Source organism: Diceros bicornis, chromosome 2 (assembly GCF_020826845.1).
Source record: "Diceros bicornis minor isolate mBicDic1 chromosome 2, mDicBic1.mat.cur, whole genome shotgun sequence".
NCBI classification, from domain to species: domain Eukaryota; kingdom Metazoa; phylum Chordata; class Mammalia; order Perissodactyla; family Rhinocerotidae; genus Diceros; species Diceros bicornis.
Window position 1 is genome coordinate 56,790,177 of NC_080741.1, and position 12,666 is coordinate 56,802,842.

The window sequence follows — 12,666 nt, forward strand, 5'->3', positions numbered from 1 at the left end:
ATCTTATAACAGAAACATTTGTAATTTCTGTTAGAGTCTTAAAATATTGATAGTAACTAAGAAACTCCTGTTACTTCTTGGACTAGACTTAGGGTCCAGGTATCAGAGTTTGGAAAATACACGAAGTAACAATTGTGCTTCTTAGGAATAGCTGTACTAAAAGCATGAAGATGGGCTTCACCTTCCACTCAACTGAGAAGTCCTGTGAGGCAGTCATAACCCTGCTGGGACAGGTGATGTAGAAAAACAGATAAACAGGAGAAACAGGGAATGAATTGATGTTGAAGTCAAGGTAATAGAAAAATGAAGAAATTATGGTAGCAGTATCAAAAGGTTTGGAGATCTGATGTCTGTTTATATCATAATTTCAGCTTTAAATATTTTCTTTCAATACAAATTTAGCTTATAAAAATACAATACCAAACTTCTGAAGTATGATGGAACTACTTGGAAATGACTGAAGCGTTTTATGATTATCTTAAAAAACTGTTTACTTTCTTTTGTGTGTGTGTGTCTGTGAGAAGATCAGCCCTGTGCTAACATCTGCCAATCCTCCTCTTTTTTTTTTTTTGCTGAGGACGACTGGCCCTGGGCTAACATCTGTGCCCATCTTCCTCCACTTTATATGGGATGCCGCCACAGCATGGTTTGCCAAGCAGTGCGTCGGTGTGCGCCCGGGATCCAAACCGGTGAATCCCGGGCCGCCGCAGCGGAGCGTGCGCACTTAACCACTTCTGCCACTGGGCCGGCCCCAACTGTTTACTTTCTTTTACTTGATACTGTTAGAAAAGCACATGTCTCTTTGTTAAAGTCACACTTTGATTAATTTTGTTGGAATTTAAATTTATGCATCTCTGAATTTTTAAGAACGGTTGATGATTTGGGGCCTGGTTGTTTTTATTTATTTATTTTTTTTGTGAGGAAGATCAGCCCTGAGCTAACATCCATGCTAATCCTCCTCTTTTTGCTGAGGAAGACCGGCTCTGAGCTAACATCTATTGCCAATCCTCCTCCTTTTTTTTCCCCCAAAGCCCCAGTAGATAGTTGTATGTCATAGTTGCACATCCGTCTAGTTGCTGTATGTGGGATGCGGTGTCAGCATGGCCGGAGAAGTGGTGCAGCGGTGTGCGCCCAGGATCCGAACCCCGGCTGCCGGTAGCGCAACGTGCACACTTAACCACTAAGCCACGGGGCTGGCCCCTGGTTGTTTTTATATTGGTCTGTTAGACATGAGATTTTATGTTTTTTACTTTTCACAGTTATGAATGATAATGGCTGACATTTATTAAATATTTACTTTGTGCTAGGCCCTATACTGAAATAGGCACTATTATTGCCTTCATTTTACAGAAGAAAAAACTGAAGCTTAGAGAGGTGAACAGAAGTTTGCCCACAGTCACATAGTTAGGAAGTGATTGAACTTGGATTTGACCCCAGGGTTCTCTGAATCCAAAGTTCTAGCTTTTAAGTCTCTTAGTAATAACTGAATGAAGATTACAGGAAACTACAACCTCAGAATAATTAGCATAATATAAAATATGTTCTTCTGAAAAAATTACTTGTATTGATAATTGTAGTAAAACAAATGTTGTTACATCCGTTTGTGCCATACTTAAATTTGGTTCTGATTAAATGTTTTCTTTTATTCCATCCCTCAAAATTCTTCTGTCTTGTGAGTTAATCTCCTCCCTAAAAAACAAATTTGATTAGATCTGTGTTGGAATCTGCACTCTTTAAGAAGGTCATGATTTGTTTACGTGATTTTTTTTTTTACAGTTTTTATACATTTTTTTTAAAAAGGACATTATTTACAGATGAACAGGTTGCTTTAAAGAAGAAAGAAAAAGAAGCATCTGAAAAATGGAATAATCCTTGGAAAAAATCTGAAAGTGATAAAACAGTATGTGAAAAACTTGAAATTCTTGACCAATCTAAGGTAATAGTATCAAAAGCAAGCATTTATGGAATATAGAAAATCGTAATTGCAATTTTTAAGGCTAAGCCATGTTCATATCATAAAGCTTATTTTTAAAGCGTATTTATTTTTTAAAAACTTAATTTTCATATGGTATTTTAAAACAATGTTATTTTGAATTTAATTATGACCTCAACTAGTATCTGTTTGCATTCTGTAAATTGTCTTACTGTGTTAGTGAGTGAGTGTAGAAGCCCCAGGCACCTCCTTTAGGCTCCAAAAAAGAGCTCTGCAATTTTTTAGATGACCACAAAACTTGGACCACTGACCACGTGGTATCCACTACAAGGTTATCAAATCAAACATAAGTGATTGCTTACCAAGTATAAGTACATACCAGTTGTCCCTCAGGTAGTGCTTTGGTGACCTTTAAATTTTGCCTGTGTTAATATTAGACAAAGAAAAAGTGCCCTTGGTTTTTTCTGTTTGTTTTTAGACGTCTGCTGGCTCTTCCGGGATTCTGTCACAGTCTCCTAGTCAGTTAATGGTGATCCAGGCTGATGGGCACTCACTACCTAGGGCTAGTCAGATTTTAGAGGTTTAAGTCCTAAGTGTCAAGTGTCATTACTTTGAATATATAAGCTCTTTAGTACTTGATCACTATATTTTCCTTGAAGGAGTGAATCTAAATACTCTTACTTTTAATAACCAGTTAATTTTTTAAAAATTGAAGTATAATTGACTTACAGTATCCTATTAGTTTCAGGTGTACATCATAGTGATTTGGTATTTATATACATACGAAACGATCACCACGATAAGTCTAGTTACCACCTGTCACCATACAAAATTATTACAATATTATTGACTATATTCCCTATGCTGTACGTTACATCCTTATGACTTATTTATTCTGGAAGTTTGTACCTCTTAATCCCCTTCACCTATTTCACCCATTCCCTAACCTCTTCCCCCTCTGGTAACCACCAGTTTGTTTCCTGTATCTATAAGTCTGTTTCTGGTTTGTTTGTTCGTTTGATTTTTAGATTTCACATATATGTGAAATCATGCAGTATTTGTTTTCTTCTCTCTGATTTATTTCACTTAGCATAATACCCTCTAGGTCCATCCATGTTGATGCAAATGGCAACACGGCTTTTTATGACTAATATTCCATTGTGTGTGTGTGTGTGTGTGTGTGTGTGTGTGTGTGTGTGTACACCCCACATCTTTATCCATTCTTCTATCAATGGACACTGAGATTGGTTCCATATCTTGGCTATTGTAAACAATGCTGCAATGTACGTAGGGGTGCATATATCTCTTAGAAGTAGTGTTTTTGTTTTCTTCGGATAAATACCCAGAAATAGAATTGCTAGATTGTGTGGGTAGTTCTAGTTTTAATTTTTTGAGGAACCTCCATATTGTTTTCCGTAGTGGCTGCATCAATTTACATTTCCACCAACAGTGTATGAGGGTTCTCTTTTCTCCACATCCTCACCAACACTTGTTATTTTTTGTCTTTTTGATGATAGCCATTCTGACAGGCGTGAGGTGATATCTCATTGTGGTTTTGGTTTGCATTTCCCTGATGATTAGTGATGTTGAGCATCTTTTTATGTGCCTGTTGGCCATCTGTATGTCTTCTTTGGAAAGTATCTATTCAAGTCCTCTGCCCATTTTTTTAATTGCGTTATGTTTTTGCTATTAAATTATATAGGTTCTTTATATTCTTTTGGATATTAATCCCTTATTGGCTATATGATTTGCAGATATCTTCTCCCATTCAGTAGGTTGTCTGTTTTGTTGATGGTTTCCTTTGCTGTACAAAAGGCTTTTTAGTGTGATGTAATCCCATCTGTTTATTTTTGCTCTTGTTGCCCTTGCCTGAGGATACCGTTCCAAAAAAAAAATTGCTAAGACTGGTGTCAAAGAACTGACTGCCTGTGTTTTCTTGTAGTTTTATGATTTCAGGTCTTACAATCAAGTCTTTAATGCATTTTGAATTTATTTTTGTAAATGGTGTAAAATAGTGGTCTGGTTTCATTCTTTTGCATGTGGCTGTCCAGTTTTTCCAACATCATTTATTGAAGAGACTGTCTTTTCCTCATTGCATATTCTTGCCTCCTTTGTCATATATTAATTGACCGTATATATGTGGGTTTGTTTCTGGGCTCTCTGTTCTATTCCATTAATCTGTGTGTGTGTGTCTGTTTTTGTGCCAGTACCATGCTGTTTTGATTACTGTAGCTTTTTAGTATAGTTTGAAATCAAGAAGCATGATACCTCCAGCTTTATTCTTCTTTCTCAAGATTGCTTTGGCTATTCAGGGTCTTTTGTGGTTCCTTACAAATTTTAGGCTTCTTTATTCTGCCTCTGTGAAAAATACCATTGGTACGTTGATGGAAATTGCATTGAATCTGTAGATTGCTTTGGATAGTATAGACATTTTAACAATTTTAATTCTTCCAATCCATGAACATGGTATATCTTTCTATTTATTTGTGTCGTCTTCAGTTTCTTTTATCAATGTCTTATGGTTTTCAGAGTACAGGTCTTTCCTCCCTTGGTTAAGTTTATTCCTGGGTATTTTATTCTTTTTTGATGCAATTGTAAATGGGATTGTTTTCTTAATTTCTCTTATATCTTGTTATTAGTGTATAGAAATGCAACTGATTTCTGTATATTAATTTTGTATCCTGCAACTTTACTGAATTCATTTATTAGTTCTAATAGTTAATTACCAGTTAATTTTTACTGAGTGCATTATGTTCCTTAAATTTAAAACGAGTTACTATTTCTTTTTTACACATATAATCCCTCCTTCCCAGTGAACATTTACATTTTAAACAGATGTATTCTGAAAATAATGCAATAACTAAAGGGATGATTCTGATAGTAGACGTTTTCAGCACTGATAGATTTCTTATAGAACCCCTTGGAGTTAGATTTTTGCATGGCTGTTTTTTTCTGCTCCATATAGGGCTGACTTGCCTACATCAAGCAGTTTTGTAGTCTGTTGATAATTTTACATTAACGAAAGGAATGAAATCTGAATTGTATTTTTCCACGTTCCCAAAAGCAGTTTGACTGATTGTTAAAAGGCAATAAATTCGTCTTGATAGAAGTTATTTTGGAAGAATCTGTAGTTCTGAGTGATCATGTTAAGTGTGTAAGGTTTAGAAATTGATGCATGCAGATACTACTAAAAACTACAACTAAAACTATTCTTGAAGTTGGTGAGAATCAGTTGTTAGCATATTTACTTTTCAACATTAGGATTAAAGAATCTTTAATGCTAAAAATATTATGTATTTTCAGTCATCAAAACGTAGGTTTAAATGTTAGTATATCATTTATTATTGCTTAATTTGCATGGTTTTTTAGGTCATTTATTATGTGGGAGTAATCCATACTGTGATTGTTAATGCAAATAAAGAATTAACCATTTGAGGAGACTTTTAGGTTTTTTTACATTTTGTATATTTTTTTAATGGTAGCATGCACCTTTTTTTCATAATCCAAAAAACCAATAAAATTATTTATATTTTGGAGTCAGAGAAGGGGGTTGGGGATGGGAGAAGGTTTAGAAAGGAAAATACACACTAAATCCACGGTTGCACAACTAAGGATTAAAGAGTATGATTATCTACTCATCCTTTTACTATTTAAATTCAGTTTTTATGTATTTGTGTATGGATGTGGTAAGATATTAGGTGCTGTTGAGGGGAAATGAGTTAACTGTGTAACAAAAAAAATCCCAGTTCTTAAATACCTGAAAGCAGCTGGTTTCAGAAATCCCAGCCATAGCCACAACTATTTATACTATTTGAACATTAAGTTAACCTTTTCATGTAATTGAGAAGAGGAGAAATTTGATTGCAGGCAGAATCACCAAGGCCAATTTTGTTAAAACGTGAGATAATGCATATAAAGTGCTTAGAACAGTGGCTGACATATGACAAGTGCTTTTAATGAAGGTTTGCTCTAGTTACAATTTACAGAGCAGTTCCATGTGGAGCCCTGAGGCTGTTTAGAGTCAGTCTGCTCACCAGCTTTTCCTCTCTTCTTCTCGATTCTCAGTCTCACTCCCCCTCCCCCAGTTGAATGGCCCTATATTCTCATCTCATATTGTTCAGCCCAAACATTCCTTTACACTTTGCAGCTTAAAACTCCTTTTGTGTTTCTAAGAAGTTTACTTACAGCCTCAGCCTTTTTGAGAATACCTCATCTCCATAAAAACTTGGCTTTGCCTAATGACTACCTCTCCCTGGGAAGCCTCTTAAGTGAAAGGAGTATATTCTAATGTACTCTCTAACATGAGGTAGAAAGTGAGATTGTCATTTGGCTAGCTTATTGCTAGCACCAAATCATAGCTCTACGGTTGGCCAAAAAAAAATTTCTCCTACCTTTTTTTTTTATTGTGGTAAAATATACATAACATAAAATTTACCATTTTAATAATTTTTAAGTGTACAGTTCATTGGCATTAAGTACATTCACATTATTACACAACTGTCACCACTATCCATCTCCAGAATTTTTCATCATCTCGAACTGAAACTGTACTCATTAAACAATAACTCCCCATTTCTCTCTACTCCAGCCCCTGGCAACAACCACCATTCTACTTTCTGTCTCTATGAATTTGACTATTCTATGTACCTTTAAGTGGAATCACACAGTATTTGTCCTTTTGTCTGTGACATATTTCACTTAGCATAGTATTTTCAGGGTTCGTCCATGTTGCAGCATATATCAGAATTCATTCCTTTTTAAGGCTGAATAGTATTCCATTGTGTGTATAATTCTACATTTTGTTTATCCATTCATCCAAATGTTGATGGACATTTGAGTTGTTAACGACCTTTTGGCCATTGTGAATAATGCTGCCATGAACACTGGTGTACAAATAATCTCTCTGAGTCTCTGCTTTCAATTCTTTTGGGTATATACTCATAAGTGGAATTGCTGGATCATATGGTAATTTTATGTTTAAATTTTTTTCTGGTAAATTCTACCAATTTTAATTTGGTAATTTTATGTTTTAACTGTTTTACTGTTTTCCACAGCTGCTGCACCATTGTTCAGTTGTGCATTCCCATCAGCAGTGCACAAGGGTTCTGATTTCTCCATATCCTCACCAACACTTATTTTCTGTTTTTTTGATAGTAGCGATCCTAATGGGTGTGAAGTGGTATCTCATTGTAGTTTTGATTTGTGTTTCCCTAATGATTAGTGATGTTGAGCATTTTTTCTTGTGCTTCTTGGCCATCTGTATATCTTTGTTGGAGAAATGTCTATAAGTCCTTTGCCCATTTTTGAATTGGGTTGTTGTTGTTGTTGAGTTGTAAGAGTTCTTTATATATCCTGGATTTTAATCTCTTATCAGATATATATGACTTGCAAATATTTTCTCCCATTCCATGAGTTGCCTTTTCACTCTCTTAATAGTGTCCTTTGATGCACAAAAATTTTTAATTTATAAAATTTTTTCCATTTTATCTGTTTTTGCCTTTGTTGTCTGTGTTTTTGGTGTCATATCCAAGAAATTATTGTCAAATCTGATATACAGCTTTTCTGCTATGTTTTCTTCTAAGAGTTTTTTAGATTTAGCTCTTAAATTTAGGTCTTTGATCCATTTTGAGTTAATTTTTGTATATGGTATAAGGTAAGGGTCCAACTTCGTTTTTTGCATGTGGATATCCAGTTTTCCCAGCACCATTTGTTGAAAAGAAAGACTGTCCTTTCCCCATTGATTAGTCTTGGCACCCTTGTCGAAAATCATTTGACTGTATATGAGAGGGTTAATTTCTGGGCTCTCCATTCTATTGTTCTGTATGTCTGTCTTTATGCCACTGTCTCACTGTTTTGATTACCATGTCTTTGTAGTAAGTTTTGAAATCAGAAGGTTGAGTCTTCTAATTTTGTTTTTATTTTTCAAGATTGTTTTAGCTATTCAGGGTCCCTTGAGATTCCATATGAATTTTAGGATGGATTTTTCTATAGCTGTGAAAAACATCAAGATTTTCATAGGGCTTGTATTGAATCTGTAGATCGTTTTAGGTAACCTTGACGATACTAAATCTTCCAGTCTGTGAGCGCCGAATATCTTCCATTTATTTGTGTCTTCTTTAATTTCCTTCAGCAATGTTTTGTAGTTTTCAGTGTGCACAGCTGTTGGCTGCTTGTTCCTAAGTATTTTATTCTTCTTGATCCTGTTGTACATGGAATTTTTTTCTTAATTTATTTTTCCCAAATTGTTCATTGTTAGTATAGAGAAATGCAACTGATTTTTCTGTTGGTTTTGTATGCTGCATCTTTGCTGAATTTGTTTATGCTAACAGGTTTTTTTTGTGGGATCTTGAGGGTAGTGGTCATTGTGTGGCACATGAGTTCGATGTGGATCTTTCTGGTACTATATTGTTTTCTGAATAAGTAGTGACACAAATACCGATCTGCATTAATGCCCAATCATATATGTGTAATCATAGCTGGATCAAGTATATGTATCTTTTCCTTTTTTAACTTTTCAACTTTCTGACTTTCAAAAAAATTGTGTAATATTTCTGACATGGAAAAGGATAATGCAAAATGCAGCTCTTTCCATGCGGTGCATCAGGAAGAGCCCATTATAGCATAGTTCAGAGTTCAGCAAGAATTTCTATGGATTTATATCACTAATGGGACAAAATTTTTATTTTAAACAGCAGCTCACAACCCAGTGGAATACAAATGGAGTCCCTAGAATCTTTATATTCCTTCTGTTGTTGGGTTACTTTAGAATCCTGGGAATAGTTTTTGTAGATTATGAGGCCCTTCCCACAGCAGAACTGAGATGTGACTAAGTTGTAACCTAGTCCCAATCCACTGATGGCCTTATTTCAGAACATACAAATACTGCAGCTTGACCAAAACGAACCAGCCCTGGCCAAAGCTTCACTTTGCCTCTCTATACTGGACAGTCTTGGAATCAGGGGAACCCCATCTCAGTCTTCCAAAATTGAATTCTATGCAAAGAACCCTCTTCCTTATTCAAAACTGGGTGGGTCTCTTTGCCTTACCAGAAAGATTTAATAGTTAAACAAGATAAGGAAACGGAATTGTTTGAAGGCCTGTTAGGATCCAAGAAGTGTACTAGACACTTCACATACCTTTGCATCCAGTTTTAGAATAAGAGGCAGAAATTACTCACACCTAAACAGGTGGAGGACAGCACTGAGAGTAACTCGTGCATACTAACTACCCATAACACTAAACCTAGATAAATCTTTCTTTGTTCAAGAAGGGGTAAACAGGAAAAAAAATAGAGACTATGAAAATATTGAGCACTAGAAAGGGGGATATTCCTGCTAAGTACTCACAGGAAAATCTCTCATAAGAAATAATGTCCTACTTTGTGAAGCAGGAAATTTTTAAAGAAAACATTGACTTAGTTTTTATTTATTTCTATCTTATTCCACAAAGGACTTGAAATGGTTCAGGAAATCCTTGTACAAGAATAGGTTCAAGATAAGAGAGTAGAAGAAAACTGAGAATATAGTAGCAGGAAAGAAAAAAGATTTGGTAATGAAATTAAATTTGAAATCACAGTGAGGAAGAGGAAGAGATCACTTGTGAGGACGCTCCTGGAATATAGGAAGAATTTTAAAAAGAGATGAAAAGTCTGACATAGAAGATATTACAAATAGCTTATAAAGATACAACTTTGAGTGATATGTTTTTCCAAAGAAGAAAACAGCAAATAGGTAAGAAGTACTAATAACAAGTATCAGAGAAAAGACTTTGTAGACCAGAAAAAAAAATTAAGCTAAATGAATAAAAAGAGGCTGATTTGAAGATATATCCTCGTAAGTGTTCACATTTCAGGAATAGGTATAGACTTCTTCAATCATTTAAACATAAGAAGAAGGCAAGGAACAAAAATTAAATTATCCTTAGGTTTTCCCTATATTTATGAAGGTTTAATAGCTAAAGACTGGGACTAAAAAATTTAATGCATCAACAACATGTTCACATGTAAAGGGAACAGAAAGATATACTTCAGACCTGCAACAGTTGATAAAATATTCCTCCCAAGAATCTTTCCCAGCACTTTTTTTGTTTAAAGAAAAGTTTTTAAAGATTATTTCTGGGTCAGGGGGCCGGCCCTGTGGCTTAGCGGTTAGTGCGCGCACTCTGCTACTGGCAGCCTGGGTTTGGATCCCGGGCGCGCATCGACGCACTGCTTGTCGGGCCATGCTGAGGCGGCGTCCCACATACAGCAACTAGCAGGATGTGCAACTATGACATACTACTATCTACTGGGGCTTTGGGGAGAAAAAGGGAAAAAAACGGAAGAGGATTGGCAATAGAGGTTAGCTCAGGGCCGATCTTCCTCAGCAAAATGAGGAGGATTAGCATGGATGTTAGCTCAGGACTGATCTTCCTCACAAAAAAAAAAAGAAGAAGAAGAAGCACTTGACAGCTTCTCAAAATAAAGATTATTTCTGGGTCAGAAAAGTGAATCAAAATTAAAACAATTAACAAGGAATTTGTGATTAAAAAAAGGATTATATAGCTGACACAAAATCTCCAAGACATTGTGAGACAAAAAAGATAAGTTGCAGAACAGTACGTATGATATTCTATATTTAAAGAAAAAAACTTTAAAAGACTTATCAGCATGTATGAATACATAAATGAAAAGAAAACAAGTTGTTGGCATTGTCTGACTGTGGTGAAGAGGAGTGAAAGCAAAGGGGAACTTTCCAGTTTTGTCCTTTATGCTTTTGTTTTGTTAGAACATTGTGCAAAGTGTTGATGTGTTGCATGATCTCTCTGTAAAGACAGAGTTAATTATGATTTGGAAAATCAGATAAAGATTTAAGAATGTAGAAAACAAAGGTAACTACTACTGTAATTATAAACAGTATCTACCAAGGTAACTGGTACAACAGCAAACAAATGGTAACAGCAAGAAAACAAAAATCAACTCTGAAGGGTAAAAAATCTTTTGTTAAAAAGCAGAGGTATGAGAATCCCCAAGGACTTGCTGCTTAAAAGAGATTTACTTGAAATAAAATTACACGTTATTAAAAAAATGGATTGATTACGTAAGCCAATTGAAATTTAAAGAAAAAACAAAAAGCAAAATTGATGATCAGGATTTTGGAAACATTACTTGAGGCGAGAAAGCTGTTGACACAGTTAATTTATTTTGATAAAAAGCAGAGTCAGGAATAAAGGTGTAAAAATAATTTCTCTGATTCATATGCCAAAAATAAATAGGAGAAATTGAAGCACATTTTTACTGGGGTATTATCAGAGGATTTGGACAATGTAATTAAAGTATCAGTAATTTTATTTTCTACAGATACACAGTTGAAATTCTCAAATGTCAATGGAGCATTTACAAAATTTGCTATAATGTTATTAAAAAATAACCAAAAGTAAGTCAAGCAGAAAATATTGACAGCAAATAAGCTTTACAAACTTATAAATACTAAGATTCCATGATCTCAAGATCCTGAACTATGGTGTAAACTGCTGATACCTCCCCCTAAGATTAGTTCTTAAGATACTGAAAATATTGAGAGCAGGGATACTGTTTTGTCTGTTGGGTTGGTAGGTGGCCTGGGGGAGAAGTTAACCCAGAATCTCTGTGGGAGAACAAAAGAAGAAATGAATTGTTGGAGTTCTGTTCTTGCTAACCTGCTCCCTCCTCCTCTCCTAATGCCATTGTCTTAAAACAAACTGTACCTCACGCTACATTAACTCTAACTCAGATCTTTGTTCTAGCTGTTCTCTAGAATAAAATCCTAGGCAGTCCTTGCTTAAATCTTACTTGTTGAGAGGAACTGGGAAAATCAGGTGCAGACTGCTTCGCCGCTTCCTGCTGCAAACTCACCTGGCTGGTGAATTACAATTGCAATCTAAGGAGTGTTCCCAAAAAGGAAGCTCTGAACTAAGGAGTTGTTTTTGAAGCGTGGGAAGTGATTGTAGTTTAATGCCTGAACTTTCCACCCTAGGGCTAGTCTGCTATCCACCATCCCTACCCACTGAGTTTATTGGCTGTTCATTACTGGACGAGTTTGGTTGATAATGCCAGGAAAAAAATAAACTCACGCAAATAACAAAATGTTGGAGGAATGCTACTATTCCAAAGGAGAAACAATGTAGAGTGTATCAGATTCCAACAGAAGTAAAATTATTAGGACAGATGAATCAATAAATTTAGTCTAATGAACATAATAAAAGAAGTAAGGGAAAATATTAGCATTGAGAACAGGAAACAAAACCAAGCAGAAAGTTTAGGTGTGAAACATACAATAAAGTAAAAAATACAGTAGATGAGAAATAGCAGAAATGATACAGCTAGGCAATGAATAAATAATTGGAAAACCATATTTAGAAAATATCTTGAAAAAGGAAAGCACAATAGGGAAAAATTGTTTTAAGTCAATATCAGACCAAAAAAAGAAACAGGCAACCCAAAGAAGAGGGAAAAAATGGAGAGAGGAATTATTTGAAAGAGTAATTGAGATCAGTTTCCCAGAATGAAAAGACTGACCTCAGATTTAAAGGGCCATAGAGCAGCCAAAAAGAATAAGGAAAATGCCACCTATACATATTAAACTGAAATTTAAGACTATGAAAGAGAAATTGTAAAAGCCTATGGAAGGAAAGAACAGGCTATATATAAAAAAATAAGTATGAGCTAGACATATTTTTCAATAGCAAGACTGGGTTAAAGATAACTACGGAATCTT

The 12,666-nt window shown here is 35.2% G+C and overlaps 1 protein-coding gene across 5 annotated transcripts in view; it reads left to right on the forward strand.

Moving 5' to 3' along the window:
• The window catches only part of CCDC66 (coiled-coil domain containing 66), a 53,594-nt gene that overhangs the window by 14,116 nt on the left and 26,812 nt on the right, over positions 1 to 12,666 (forward strand). For 3 of the 5 annotated variants that reach the window (XM_058561535.1, XM_058561555.1, XM_058561545.1), the window contains one exon: positions 1,801 to 1,936. In XM_058561535.1, coding sequence (XP_058417518.1) covers positions 1,801 to 1,936 — 136 coding nt within the window. The remainder of the gene's footprint in view (positions 1 to 1,800; positions 1,937 to 12,666) is intronic. The other 2 variants (XM_058561525.1, XM_058561564.1) reach the window with 1 other exon arrangement.